The sequence below is a fragment of the Nesoenas mayeri genome (genome assembly GCF_963082525.1).
Source record: "Nesoenas mayeri genome assembly, chromosome: 8".
In the NCBI taxonomy this organism is placed as follows: domain Eukaryota; kingdom Metazoa; phylum Chordata; class Aves; order Columbiformes; family Columbidae; genus Nesoenas; species Nesoenas mayeri.
The window spans coordinates 17,686,507-17,702,578 of NC_137554.1; the positions used below are offsets into that span (position 1 = coordinate 17,686,507).

The 16,072-nt window shown below is 39.1% G+C and overlaps 1 protein-coding gene across 1 annotated transcript in view; it reads right to left on the reverse strand.

The window, feature by feature from the left end:
* Positions 1 to 243: 243 nt before the first annotated feature.
* The window catches only part of CRB1 (crumbs cell polarity complex component 1), a gene marked incomplete at both ends in the record, with an annotated part of 101,289 nt that continues 85,460 nt past the window's right edge, over positions 244 to 16,072 (reverse strand). Inside the window, one exon of the mRNA XM_080349210.1 lies at positions 244 to 459. Coding sequence (XP_080205336.1) covers positions 244 to 459 — 216 coding nt within the window. The remainder of the gene's footprint in view (positions 460 to 16,072) is intronic.

The following is a 16,072-nucleotide window of genomic DNA, read 5'->3' on the forward strand; positions in this document are numbered from 1 at the left end:
AATAAAATATGTCCTTGGATGGGTTGGTCCAAAACAATGATAAAAATGGCATTGGTTCACTTAAATGCTAAGAGAATTTAAATCTTATTGAACTTAAAAGAACAAATATTGATAATATTGAAAGCCCAAAGTCATTGTAGTCTTTATAGTGAGTATTCCTGGTGTCAGAATGAAAATGAACATATCTAACATATGTACACTGTCCCCTTTCAGCCATCTTCCAGGATGGAGGAGCAGTTTCTTCTAAATCAGTCTTTCCATTGGCGGTGGCTGCACCATGTTCCACATCTCCACCCGGGATCCCTCCTTCTCCTGCCGGCTGGGGCTGTAGGTCCCTTGAGTCGCCCGTTTATTGGCAGCGATGACTGAAACCACAACTGCCAAGAAGAGGATCAATAACAAGGCCAGCGTTACTGAGCCAATGGAGGTGAGTATGTTCGAGATCAAGTCAGTTGTCAACTGGAAGGATTGAAATAATTGCAATATATTTTAGGTCAAGAGAATACAGAGACACACTTGAGGAAGGAAAACAAACATCATTCTATGGGTAGGGCTTTGCATAGATGAGCTACTGCTGAAGCACCGTTTATTGGTATCTAAGTCCATTAGCATCTCCAAATTTTGTTTTTTTAAAATCTTCAGAAAATTACACGCAGGGTGCTGGCTATTTAATATACAAAGCAGAGCTGGATGGGTTTCATTTAATGACCCATTTAATCTGAAAACTTAATTTCTGCTAGAAAATAACCCGTGAGTTAATATGTAAACTATAGTACTATCGCAGCAATTATTTGCCTAATCACTTTAATAATAATTAGTTATCTGTAGTTTGATTGTGAATACATTATTGCTAGTCATTGCTACTGCAAGTTAAACATTGAGTTATTCTGTCTGGATATCTACTCAGTCACATTTCTGCTGCTTTTGCTGGAGGAGTCAAGTTTATGTGAATACTTGTTCTTACATATAGAAAATGTGTTTACTGTAAATGTTTTTATAAAATGTGCTATTTCTACAGACATTCCTTTCAGTAAACTTTTTTTACCAGCATGTTTGCATGAAATAAGTGTATAGAGGCTGCCCATGAGTGCAACTGTAATCTATTCAGTGAGAAATTAATCAGTATATTTTCACAAATATGTTTGGAAATGTTCATCCAGCTCTTCTTCTGTATATAGACTTTATAGCTTCATCTACAGAAACACAAGCAGTACAGTACAGGATGAATGTAAGTATGCTCTGTTTTCATGTGGCAGTAGGAAATGTGATAATGTCAGAAGGCACAGTGCGCATAAACAAATCTGCCAGTTGAAAGGCTTTATACCAAAGAAATTTTACAGTTGGTAGATTAACATTTTATATGCATCTACATATGTGCTTTTATAAAAAAAAAGTTTTTTTTAAAAAATATATATATTTTAAATGCTTATGGTGAGGTAAGACACTGAAGTGATGTGGTTAGTGTGGAAAGTGGTCACCACGGACAGAATGACCCTGGCAGGAACTGAACTTCTGGGCAGATTCTGCCATCCATCATCTTTTTATTTGTATTACAAGTGACAGCTGAACTGCCATAGACAAATGTGTGCTTGAGGCTGAACTTTCAAATCCCCAAAAATTTAGAAATGGAAAACAGCAGGTCAAAGCCTGTTTCCCAGTTAGGTACTACATGTTACAAGATAGTCACCTGCTTACTCGTCATTTCTAAGAAGTGCATTTACAGTCCTGAGAATGACGACAATTTTGCATTCAGCAATGGATGTGCTGTAAGTGGCTGCTATTGCTGTGGCACTGCCCTGTGTATGTCACTTGGACTCAGGCTGCTCAGATGCTTTTGCAGAAGAACAACAATGCCCCAGGAAAAATGTTAAAACAAGCCTTCCTCTCTTTTTCTGTCTACCTCCACCCTGATGTAAAAGGTCCTACTATAACAATAAAAGGAAGTTTTGCCCAGGGATTCTCTGTAGGGGATGAATGACCAGCTAGGATATTATTTTCCTCTGTCCTTGATGGCTAAATATATGATTCCCCTGATTTTAAAAACATTTTTTCAATACAAATAACCTAGTGCAGGTGACAGACACATGACTCCAACCCTAAAACAAGGTGGCATGAAACATGTAAAAAACATGTAAAAAGAGTTACCCCACTGATTAAAATCTGGAGAGACAAGTTTATTACCATCATCAGATACACAAGATAATTTTATTTCTGTGTTTAATTTGCTTCTGATTTCTAAATATGAAAAAACTGACCTTTATGCCATCTTTTTGGGTGAGTTCTATTGATCCAAAAAATCTACCATTCAGGTGCTGTCCCCTAGTTTATCAGCCCACAGATCACCACCCAAGTTTACAATATAGGTAGCCCCCTTAGCAAGAGCACTGAACTGATAGCAAGAGTTGCCAGAAGGCTCTGCAGTCTGGTCCCATCAAAATCAACTGCTTCTTTAGTAATTAATGGCTGAACAGTTAAATTAATTTGGAAAATCAGCTGGCTGATTATGAAAAAAAGATCTGAAAAGTTCGCCCCCCCCCATCATCTCAGCATCTGTTCATCACAGTATTCAGTGAGGACAATAGACTGAAATAGTTGTAACTGGTGATCCTGAGGAAAGAAAAGACTGAGCAGCATTTTTAGAAACAATATGTTGCTGAGACAGCAGAAAGAGAGGTTTTCTGTTACTGACCCTACTGTGTATTTTGCATAATGGTGTGAACTGGATTTTAAAAAAGCAGTTTAAATGTAAAGGTCCCACATGAGCACTTCAGGTTCTTCTGGTAAGTCCTTGCCTGTTGCTTCCACCATAGATCTAGACTATGAACCTCTCCAATGTTTCAAGATGCAGAGCCCCTGTGACCACCATGGCTCATGCCAGATGCCGCTTGTCTGGGTGTTCACAGCTGCATGGTGGGTCACCTGTGGCTGTGAGGCTGAGGGTGTCCTGTGGTGCTGGGTAGTGAGCAATGCAGAGCTGATGTCTCCTTGATGAGACCACTGCACCACAACATCACTTTCAGCTTCATATCACACAGGCTGCTATTCACTTCCCCAGGTTTTCTTGTTAAGATCTGGTTAGTGAATTGACTGGTCAGGACATGGCTGCTTGCTGTGAATACACAATTTTTTGGTGTGTTTATCAGAAAGCCATGGCAGTGTCCTACACAAGAGGTGTTCTGTGGCCTAGAGCTTCAAAAGCAGAATGTGAAAGCTCAGGAAAGAAAAAGACAAAGCAAGGTAAACTTCAGTTTGACTCAGCACAAACAAAGCCACAGGAGAACTGGAAATTTATGAAGAGAAACAAGCTACTGCGTTTTTTTGCTAAAGACCTTTGTTGTTGAGGAAGCCTATGAGACCCCCACATACACTGAAGGATGTTTAATTTTCTGACAGGGCAATACCTTTATGATTCTCATTACACTTTAAGCAGGAGGTTGGACTGGGAGACCTCCTGAGGGCTCTTCCAACCCAAATTACCTTATGAGCCTGTTTAATAAGTAGTCAGTGACAGAACAGTTGTGAGACCTCCCCTACCCCTAATATACAGTAGGTGTCAGTAGAAGTTGTATCTGCAATGATGATGGATGCTGATGGCAAGATGATGTCACGTGCCACGGTGATACCAACAAAATGAAGTCTGCTAACATTAGAAGGCCGATCTGCTTCTCTCTAAGATATTTTATGTAGTGTGTTTTATGCATTTGTCTTTGGATGTCAGGTGGAGCAACATGGATTTATTTTGGCAAAATTGAAAAAAATTCTTGAATATAGTTTTCATGTGGTGAATAGCTTCATCTGCAAAGAGGAGGAAATGCAAGAAAAATCTATTTTTTTGTCTTTTTTTAAAAAGCCAAATTACTTTGGCTTTTTACTGGTGGTTTCATTTCAAAACTGATTGGGGATTTTTTTCAATTTAAAAATTGTTAAATAAAAATTATTTAAAATGTTTAGATGAAATAAATCATTGGATAGAGTGAAAATTCTTTTTAGGGCTGGGTTTTGCTTTTACTTTGTTTATTTAAGTAGACTGGTTGTTCAGTCTTGGTTCTTTGATTTGCTTTGTAGGTGAACAGTTTGGAGTAGGAGGGCCCAGTTCACAAGGCAAAGCTCAGTAGCATTTATCAATCCAGTATATGTATGCTTACCTATAAACAAACTGCATTCCAAACAGTTATTTTATAAGAGGGAGACATTAGGGACTTGCTATATATGAATGTTTCCATGTGTGCCAAATGTCAAAGGCAAGTGGAATAGCACAAGGGAGCCAGTGAAATACACAGACCCTCTTCCTCCTGTGTGTTTTACATCAGCACGATTTAGCTGATCTAATCCTATTTTATGTCAGTATGGGGGGTGAGAATTATGGCCACAGACACCAAGGGCTGAGCCAGATCAGGGAGAGAGAAGAGAGCGCTGCAGGGCCAGCGGAGCAGTCGCTATGGGTTTGAGAGAAGCAGCATGAGTTTCCTCGGGATGCTGCTACCCTGGCACAAGGTTCCCTTGGGAGAGCATGGCTCAGAGAGAGCGTGTGTGTCTTTGGGATGTGAAAGGAATAATGTGCTCTGAAAGCAGAAGCATGCCTCTGTTGCTGGGCATTAAGAATTAGCCTTCATTTCAGCACTCGCATAGAAGTGTTCCTGATTCTGGATGCTTTGCACGACAGAGACATCAGCTCGAGCTTTAAAGCACAGGGACTGCTAAACCCCAGAGAATTCCCTTCTCTGCCACATGCAGGGCTTTCTGGGAATTCTGCAGCTGCTCGTGTGCACTGGAGCTTTTGCCAGCAAAGTCTCCAGATCCCAAGTCCTGACACCACTCACGAGGTTATCACTTCATTCACAGTAAGAACATCTGATCCACGCCATCCAGATTTACTGCCCCCAAATCAAAACCATTTGCTACAGTAATGAGGGACGATTGGCTTGAGTGGTCCTAATCCATGTCAGAATTACTTTGAAAGGTTTGGGGGTATATAGGGATAATACTGAGCAGCCAAAGAAAAGCCATTAACTTGATTAAAAAGCCCATAGATACAATAAGTTTATTTCATTGAGGATTTATAACCATCTTATTATCGGAATTTTTTTCTGTTAAAAGCTGAATTCAAATAAGAATCCCAGTAGTTCTAGAAGAAATCCAGTCAGTCATACACAAATCTGTTATAGTGAGATGCATTGATAACCCCAGATTGTGGGACTAGTTTGTTTTCAACAGCAGTAAAATGGCCATAAATCTATAGATTGACTTTGTTCTAATATAAATACCTTAAATGAGCGGCACATGAAGTACCTTTTCCATGATTTTTTTTTTCACCTTCACAAGCAAATACTTATTGCTCTCCCTCGCATTATCTGTAAAGGTAGCTGCTCTGCTGGAGCTAAACACCAGTCAGTGGGTCCCAAGAGCCATGTTGACCTAGTTATTGGGCTGCTGAGCTGAACCAATAATCCATTTTGGACTCATTAAACAGAGCAGATTCATGTCCAGCTGAGCTGAATACTGCACAGGCCACTGGAAATGGCAAACTTTTTTGAAATTCCATACACATCACCTATTTCCTTTAACTGCTTTATCCGCTTATTGTTTTATCCTGGTTCCCTTCTTCATGCTGTTGCCCACATGGTCACTTATCTGTGTTGGGTGTGCCTATACACAGTTATTATTCAGGTACTTTAATAATTAATCCTTTCTACTTTGGTACCTGTGGCAACAAAGGAAGCAACACTCCATGTCTGTGGTGCATCTTAGCTGATTTTCCACTCTTTATCACTAGTGAGGCCACCAATGCCGTTTCCTTCTGCACATCTTACAACTCTTCAGTTTATCTTGTGGGCTTCAAAAGAGCCTTTTCTGTGGCAGTCACCATGAACAGCCCTTTTTCTTGCCTCTGTGTGTTAAGGAAGTTGTTCTGGAATGGTGTGATATTTGCTGTACTTTAAACCTGGTGTCTAACAAGCTTCAGGAATATCTGGTAAGAAAACTATCTGAAAAAAAAATGGACCTAAATAGATTGCTGCAGGGTTTCCTTCTAGTTTTGCTTCCTTAATGAATAAGAACAGGGTTGATTTGTAGAAGAACCTGATTCAGACCTGGAGCCTTGAATACCTGGTCTCTGTCACCTAAGGATGCAACTACTTGCAATCAGCCACCCTGTTGCTGCAGTTCAGGCTGGCCTGCATTTGCTACATGTTGGCTGTGGTGCTGGTCACAGGTAGCTTTGCCTTCTGCATGCCAGGTAACACCCCAAGGTAAGCGTGACTGCTTTTCTCTCCACATCTTAGGTACTTATACCTCTGACACCATGTCTACTAGGAGGAGGCTATCCTGTCATCCCTCATCTGTCTCTCTAGTCCTCTGAAAATCTATCTGTAGTACATACACACAGTCTTGAATTTTCATCATTGCCATTGCTGCTTCTGCCATCAGCCTCTGAGTTGTTTTCCTGCTATCTGCAGGAAAAGACAATCCTGTTGCAGGAGGGCCTGAACGAAATCCCAAGTCCTCTATGTACCTCTATGGACATTGTTGAAGACAAAACTTAGGTGACGACTTCTGATGTGTGCAGAAGATCCACAGTACAAGATATATATAGGCAGCTCACCTTGAAGAATAATGTTTGTAAGTATTTCTTTTTACTATTTCTCTATTTTCTGGTGGGTATTATTGTCTAAATATTTTATTAAAATGCCTCTGAAGATATTATATTCTCTACCACATTTATCTACTATGTTTGTCTATGAAATATAATTTAAATAATTTGTGTCAGTTGAAATGTGATAGCTCTAATGAATTCCTTCCTGGAAAGTGTAAGCTTTTGCTAGTCTGAAAATTCTTCTTGAAAAGTGCAAATGTAGACAGAATTAGTGTTAGCAGCTATAATGATAAACTGATCACCGGATTGACCAGTTATAGATCAGAAAAATGCAATATTTTTTATTAGAGAAGAATTACATCTCTGGTGTCCTGTGAGAAAATGAGGAAGTTTGAGGTGATTGAATCTAGGATTTAGCTGGGCTTACAAAGTGCCTCATGAAGAAATGCTGACAGCCTCCCTCCTGACACGTGAAGTCACACTGTTGTGAATCTACAGAAGTTAACAAGGAAGTTTGTTCTAATTATAGTGGAGCAAGAAATTAGAGATGGAGCTCTCTGAAGTGTTGCGACTGGAATTGTAAAGCAGATTTCAGTTAAGCAAGGGTGTTATTCACATTAGTCTTGATGTTCCAGTCAGATCAGCATAGACAGATTTTCTCCTCCTCCTGCTCCCTAGACCAGCCTGCAGGAGTGTTCCTGGACCACTTGGAAACTGTACTGTGTTTAAATGACAATAATTTACCCCCTCCTCAATGCTAGCACCTGCAGTAATGTCTGGCTCCGGTAGCCTCTTATTTACAAAATGAGTCTTTTGGATGTAGCTTTTCAGGCTCTGAAGCTCACTTTTAGGAATTCATCTCTAAAGAACAGGCTACATACAGTAATTATTTATTTAACTACTTGTAATATTGATGTCTGACATATTAACTGTTTAATGAAAGAGGCACAGCCATTAAAATAGTGGTGTTTAGTAAGTCTGGGATGGTTTGTCTTAGGCAGAAGAAATACTATTTCTGGTTTTGGCCACAGTACTTTACGTGAGCTCAGCCACAGACCCAACAAAGCCATAAGTACATAAGTAGATCCTTAGAGTCTCCATCAGATATTTTGCTGGATGAGAGTCTCACAGGACGGAGTATTAAATGCCTTTTCACTCGGCAGTGTTGGTTATACACAAGGAAGTGATTTGGCTGGCAGTTTGGAGGAAAGCTCTCATTAAGCTGTGGGCTCTGAGAAGACTCCTTGATAGCATTTCTGCAGTAACTGCCAGTGCTAATTTTGTAAGTGTGCTCCAGCTCTTTTTAAGATCATCTTGGTGATGCAGCACAGATTAAATGTGCAGCTCCCATGTGTTATTATGAGATGCCTTTTAAAATTCTATCAACAGCCTCTGGTGTAGGAACTCAACCATCTGCTGCAATCTGAAAGCATAAGAAGGAAAATCTATAGCTGGTGCAAATCCAGCCAAACCATGTTGAGGAGGAGTTTGTCCCATAGCTGTTAAATTGCAGGCTAGACAAATGTTTTAGTAAAGGTGTCTGTCTCTGGGGTGTAACACCGCTTTCCAGTTTGGGAAATGCTTTGGGGTAGGTTTTTTACATAGGTAACAGCGTGATGTTTCATGTGGTGTTTCTCCATAGGGTATAACTGCATTACAGCCTCAAGACAGCAGACTCTATACGAATAAATCTTTGTGGTGGATAAAAGCCTTATCAGGCAAGCATCTTGCAGGAAGGAATGGATGATATTAAAAATCAAAATACTATCACTGAAAACGATAACTTAATATCATTGCCCCTCATTTAGCTTTGTTGAGTTTATTGCATCCCCATAGTCACCACAGTAGAAATGACTCCTGAAGAGGGATTTTGAAGAACACACAGTAGTGGACTTTTGAGGAACTCTGCTCCTGTTGCCATGGGAGAGTGAAGTGGGTGGGAGGGGGTCAGTAGGTTAAACCCAAAAGCAGGAGAAGAATAGGAAAAGATGCTACAGTGCTGATGATGAGGGCAGGACAGTTAGTTCCTGAGAAAAAGAGGAGAAGAGAAATTCAGTAGACAGAGTGAAATAGTTAAAATGATGAGAAGGAAGAATGAATGTCAAAACATGAAGGATGAGGTTGTAACGTTCAAGATGGGGCTGATGGGAATGACAGCGTTTGGATAAGAGAACAGGGCAGGAGACAATAACAGGCTATCAACAGCTATGATAAGGGTGAAACTACCCCATTTCTAATGCAAACTTCTGATTTTTTGACTTTTGAACATATTCCTCTCTGAATCTAGATTCCAATCTTTTCTGTATTAGGGAAAATATGAGGAATTTTGCTGAGGTATTCAAAATCTGGAAGAACAAAGCCCTTTTGCATGTTGTTTCTCCTCACTAATTTGTTTCCACGGGTTTTGTTTTCACCAGGCATGATTTGCTTGTGCATTATCAATTTCAGTCTAATGGAGCTGTGCAATCTGAACTGTGTGCATAGATCCGGTTGCTCAAAACTCCACTTTCTAGCACACAACAGCTGAGGTTAGAAATCTCTTGTTTAATTAGTGATGCTAGTGGTAGATGTTCTTTTATTTCTGTAACCAGACCTTTCAGAACAGCACTAAGTACCCATCGAAGACTCACACCACAGACAGACGTCCTCTGTGGGCTCTGGTCCCTGACTGTGATGATGTGAAGCAGGGTCATCTGTCTCCCCCAGACCATGCTTCTCTGTAAGAATTAGTGCAACCTGGGCTGAGACTGTCCATCTTGCCTAGTCCCACTTCCTGAGGGAATAAGAAACCATTCTGTCCAATGGTGCATAATAGGTGGGTCAATGGTGTATGGTACAGCAAAGACAGAGTTATGATTCCTGTTTTATTTCCTAATTGCCAGATACTCTCCATTCCCACTTCTCTGCTAATAAGCTAAGCCTACAGTATGAAAACTGTTCCATGAAATTCTTCTTCCTGTTTGGTGCTAAGCTCCTGCAAAACAGGCATGTGTTGCTACCTAGCATTAATGTTATGCTGTCAAGTAGTGATGAAGTAAGTAGCTGTTTGACTGTTTCACACTGTCAGACAACAAGGTATCAAGTCAACAGCTAGCCTTTGTTGGGTGCAGCACTTTGATTGCAGCCATCTCATGCTTCCAACTGTAAATATTAATGGTATAAGATAGATCTTTATTGGCTACATAATACTTGACTTAACACACTACATAACACTGTTGCATTACTTAGCTAATTATATTCCTTGATAATAATTTTGAGTATGTTTTTATCCTACTGGCTTTTTTTCTGGTAGAAAGTTGGTTAGACACATCATTACGTTTTAGCTTCAGGAAAGACTTTGGAAGAGGTGCATACGTGAAAAGTGTAAATGAAAAAAATATAAACATCGAAGTAAATAATTACTCCTTGAAACCATTTTAAACTTGATTCAGATGTTTGATTTTGTCAGCGAGTGTATTGTTTCTTGTAGCTTTTTTCTTTTTAGTGTGCTTGTTGATAGGAACATATGAATCTGTCTCTAACTGTGACGTTTACCTCTGTCCTCAGGAATTCTTGGATCAAGTACTGCATACCTCATATAATATATAGTAATTTTATTAATATTGCAGGCATTCAACAGGTTTGCATCTGAATATGATCTGGATGAAGCCAACTCTAATGACTGCTTTTTGGCTATCTACTGAAGATGCAAGTGGTTTATGTAGTATCTTTCTATTTTATAGCCAGCACAATACTTGAGGAAAAGGTCTGTAAAAATGCATTAGAGATTTCTCTTAACTTTCTACTCCATGCTTTTACCTTACTGCCACCTAAAGATAACTAACAGAAAATACATTGTACTTCAGATTAGAGATGTTAGGAAGATGTTAGGAGATGTTAGGAAGTAATGGCAGCCTTGTCCCTGTCTTTCTGTTAAGATTTCCTACACTTTCAGAAGGTTACAGCAGATGTGCACCAAGCATTCACTTAAAATAATCAAGTCACTCTTAACTAAGATAGAGTCTATTGTTCAGTACTGTCTCCATCTGTATGATTTTTACAAATCCACTTTGCTTACAATTTTCCTATTTGTGTATTAATTTCATTTTCCTCAGCATCACTTTGTGCCTCCAGGGTCTCCTCCAAACCCACCTTTTTGGTGGCGTCAAGGAATGTTAGGCAATATTGACAGCACTGAGGTTTTCTTTGGAATTCATCTCTGCACTGGCTTCTCCAAAGAGATCCTCAGCAACCTCCGAGGTTCCCAGACAATATCACATACTGAAAAGATGCAGAAAAGTTTGTATGGGGTTAACAACTTCCCGATCTGCAGAAAGTGACAGAAGATATCAGATTTTACTAGTGGGCTTAACATCTACCATGAAGGACATATTACACTTTCATATGAATAGAAACCAAGTGTTTTCTTTTGGCCTGAATGAATTTTGTGTTTGATTAAAGTAAACAATGAAATAAGAAAGGACCAAAAAAGTTTTCCATGAGACACAGCGCAGTGTCTCATGTGCAATATGCTGCCTCAGTTCACAAAACAGTAGACTTTGGAATAAAAGAAATAACGGTTACACCACTATATAAATTTTGTGGGGGAGATTTTATACCTACGCTGCCGTTTCACGGAGGGATTTGAATCAGCCCCAATAATAGGACCAAACAATTTCCTGGGCAAGACGGGGAAGAGTCTTGTCCCTTAGGGGGTATGAAGGGTGCAGCCAAAGCATTATCTGCGCTGCACCAGACAGCACCATCTGCTCCTGGGCTCCGACCTGGCTTCTGTGAGCTATGCCCTGAAGAGCTGCTGGCTTAGCAAGGTTAATTCCAGTAGCCAAGGTCCCAATCCACTACCCACTGGCATAAAAAGAAATATTTATTTTTATTTCAGTAATGTATAAATTACACCACCAAGTATTTATGTGCTTGAGAATCTCCAAAATCCCTACCCTAGCATTTCATGGGGTCCACCAACAAACAAAGTTGTCTGCGAAGGTGCAAAATCTGCTCCTATTAAATAATTACAAAGGTTTGTAAAGCTGCTGATTCTCCTGTCCTTTCCATTGAATTACAGCAGTATCACTCTTATTTTTTTTTTATTTCACTGCTCTTTTTCTTCTTGAAAAATGAATAATCTTTTCTTCCAAATATTGTTTGAATAAACTTGAGGACTGTCATATTTGCTGCACAGTTATTTTGGTACAAAGCTCAGATATTTGTGTAACAAGCTCTGCCTCTCATTTAAGTGGCTCTGTGTATCAAAACGGATAACTGTTCCTGATCATTTGAAAATAATTTTTATATCCTCAAGAACAGGAATTCTTTTTATTGCTTTTTAGTGGAACAATATTCTGTAGACCTAGCAAAGTGCACAAAAAATTTCAGATGTTATTAGGGATGGAACTTTGTAACAAGAACTGAAAAATACTCTGCACAAGAATGTACTCTATAGGTGGAGTTCATAAAGAGATGTGAAGGCAGCCTTGTTTTATCTGGAAACAACATGATTTCATGGACCTTTTATAGTAATCTTAAGCATATGATTAGTTTCTGAGACATTAATGCTAGCCTACAAGATGCATTTGTTATGCTAAGCTAATATGTCCATAGCATTCAGGAATTATAGCACTATCACTGTCTAAATAAAGTGGTGGTTGGAATCGAGGGCCATGGTTCCCATTCAGGCACCTGAATAAATGTGCGTAGATTTGTTGAAGTGCTTAATTGGTAGCACCTGGGAAATTTCCATATTTACCTTTTATCTGGCATCCTTTATCTGTCTGTCTGTCTATCTATCTATCTATAAACATATCTAAGGTGCAGGTAACTCTTGATCTTTGTAATTGTAATGGTGGTGAATGAGTTTCCTGTGAACCATGTTGGTCCCGGTCTGTCAATAAATTCCATTTAAATCCTCATACCCGCATTTCAGTTCTCTTAATTTTAGTGAAGAGAACAAACACTGAATCCCAAGAGACTGCTGGCACTATGCACTCAGTATGTTACATTTTCCATCATAAACCCCCTAACTTCTGTCCAGTTTCTTTTTCTTTTCATAAGCACTCAAGTGGAAGCCCAAATTATATTTTTCAGCTTGAAAGTGAGGCTGGAGATTTCTTTTGTTTAGAAACTTTCGATCAATTAATTTATTTGAAATTTATGCATTTACAACGGATTTAGGGTCTAGTTTCGGGCAGTATCCGGTCAAGTTGCCCAGCAAATAAAAAGCATCTTACTATGCAAAACTGGAAGCCCATAGGTAACTAATGCTGCTGTTGGGATATCACTGCAGTTTTGTTGTTCTCTAGATAAATATCCATGCTTTTTGCTAGAAACAAAGTTTAAAAAAATTACCACTGAACACTGCTTCATTTCTGTTTTCAGTGGAAAACAGTCAACAAAATACAAACAAAAACTTTTCAATACTTGCAGCAAAATAATTTTCTCATCAATTGTATTTTAGAAAGCAAAGTAAATGGAAACATGCAGAGTTTTGGTATTAGATCATAGCAATGGCTAGAAATATCAGAATTACTAGAATGATCATTTGAGTTTGGATAGTCCTTAGAATGAGATCAGAATTATGGTTTTTGTATCTCCAGAGATAATTGGAAGACAGAGTATTCGTTCCTGCCCTTACTGAAAAAAAAAAAAAAAAAGTAGAAGTAGTAAAAGTAGGGTATTATTTTTAAATTTCTGAGTTAATTGTTCTAAGGCAATGTTCAGAATACCTTCCCTCAGTACTAAGCTTGCTACATTATTGAAAGATAGAAAAAACAGATAAAAGAGAAAAGAACATTAAGTCTCATGAACCATGTGAGAGAAAAGATGTAAAATTTAGTATCTGAACAATTCAGGCACGGAGTGGATGAACATGTTATGAAGTGAGCAACGACTGAAGTAAATGCCCATGTGATGTGAAAGTCAGTCTACAGGGAAAACATCAGAAGGTGAGAAAAAGGAAAACAATGCCATTGCAACATAAAGGATGGTGTACAGACAAAATGTGTTAGTCTGAATACCAAATGTGTTATGTGAATACTGTACTTGAGCCGATTCCTATACTGCAGAGTGTTATGCTGTCACGTGTCATCTGGGCTCCCTTTTCTGCTTATATTTACCATGTACATTAAATATGCAACTGCATTTCAGTGATGCATGCAGTAATGCTGGCCTTGTGAGGAGTTTTCTTGTTTTTCCCAGCTAAGACACATCAGATAACCTTATTGTCTTTGCATCCTAATGTTTTTGTACCTTATGTTATGACAAATATTAAATGTGTCTCTTGCAATATCCTTGTAGAAGTTTTAGTTAAATCCTGTGTTTTGAACACAGACTAATAGAAAATAGCAAAGGGTATTAAGGGACTGTTCTGCTCTGAAAAACAACTGTAAAAATGGCATTGTGACATTTCCAATGACTTCCAGAGCAGAGCTGCTCATTTTACAAATCTAAAGATGTTTTTTCTTACCCCACATTTGACCTGGCACAGGAATAAAGCAGGGTTCTCTCTGGCTCCTGCCACCAATAGTAACGATCCTGCCAAGATGGGTGATCTACAGCCATGTGAATGACATGAAAACAAATAAATTCCAGCTTTCCCCCCACTCAGTTACACTGACTCTGCTAGGCTAATAAAAATAGTAAAAACTTACTTCAGTCAATGAAATAATATTATTTCAATAACCTATCATGAGACTGTAATAAGTTTACCTGTGCTGTGCAGTGCATTTCTACAAATAGTTGACATTATGAGGTTTTTCTCAGGGTCAGGTACTACAGAGAATAAATCAGAAGTACCAGGGAATAAATACCTTTTATGTTTACAGCAGCAGCCTTACAGAACAGGGGTTATACAGACCAGACTACTTTCCTTCCCACAGTCTGCTCCCTGTCTGGACCATAGGAGCATCAGGAAAACTGGCAGGTGAGAGCGGGTTCCTGCTTGTTGATAGTTCTCCCACCCCACATCTTGCTTCCCACTTGAAAAGAGAGCCAGCAGGAACATCTCACGGGTTGGCTAGATTGCCATGGTTGCTGGAGACTGAGGGCTTCAGTTGTGAACTGAGGTTCAGTCCTGTCATTTGGTCCTCAAGTATCACTGGCATCAGTATGACTTTAGAGCATGTAAAGGAGTGGTTTTAAGCATCTCCAATTTTATGAGGTTATATTGCTGCAAGGCAAGGACCTCAAACATGGTGGAGTTAGCTACACAGGACAGGGAATTTCAGAAAAAATGGTTTAATTTTGAAGATATTTTACTGTACATATTGGTCTTTCTCAACAGGCTTCAAGAGCACTGGAGAAGTCAAAAGTCAGTAGATACAAATGCGCTCATTTACTAAGACATCATTCTGATGCTCCCCAATGGTTTGACCCGATCTTGCTGCCTGGAGTTAAATGTTATTCAGTCACACCAGACAAGGGGAAACTGATGCTGACCCCCATGTATGGTGAGACCCTCTGTTCAGTCTCTGCAGGTTGACAGCTGGGACAAGCTTTTCGGTGACCTGGGGCACTCACAGCTCAGCGGGTGCTGTGGAGGAGCAGTAGGTGAGTGGCTTGTCTGAAAATCAGGATGGTAGCACTTCTCAGTTTCAGGTCACCTACCCAGCTTTACTTATTCATTTAACCAAACTCCTGAGGATTAATATTATTGTCTAGTTTCACAAATGAACAAACTCTGAAGTATGGAAATGTCCTAACCTTCTGCAATAGGAAAGCGTGTAAATTTATGAGGAGAGCAAATCTATACCAATCACAAAGCGAAAAGTTCTCACAAATCACGAAGTTCTTTCACCAAATAATTTCCCTAACAAGTGTGTAAATTTCTTCTTTGGGACTTTTTTTTTTGTTTTTTTGTGGTTTTCTTTTGTTTGTTTTGTTAGTTTGGCTTTTTTGTATTTGAAGAAGCAGAACACTATCACTGCTCTTGCACTCAGTCTCTTAATATTGAGGAGGTGATACAAGAATAAAACAAACAGTTAAGGTCACAGTGAGACTGAGGGAAAATGGTGTAGTTATTACATTTCTGATGTCCACATCTTTTAGTCAAATGGTAATTATCCATTAATAGCCTCACAAGTATGAATATGTAAATAGCTAGGGAATGTATTATTCATGAATCACCAGGCATTAATTATTGTAATTAAGTATCATTTGCTACATTCACATTACTAACCCTTGCAGTTAATGAATACATTAGCTAATCACTGTAGAGCAGATTCAATCAAAATTCTGTGTGTCTGTGCTATGGAAGCCTAAGAGAGTTTTATTGAATTGATATTCAATATTGAACATATCTTACATGCTTATCTGTGTATTTTTAATGACACTAAATGTGAATTGTAACCTCCAGTGCATGATGCTTGTCCTTGCACCCAGGAGGATGGAATGGTACCAGCTGGAAGAGGACATGCAAGCAACAAAGGGGCACATCAGAGCACAGCAGTAGCTACCGTAAGTGGAACTTGAATTCTGGGACGTGAAATC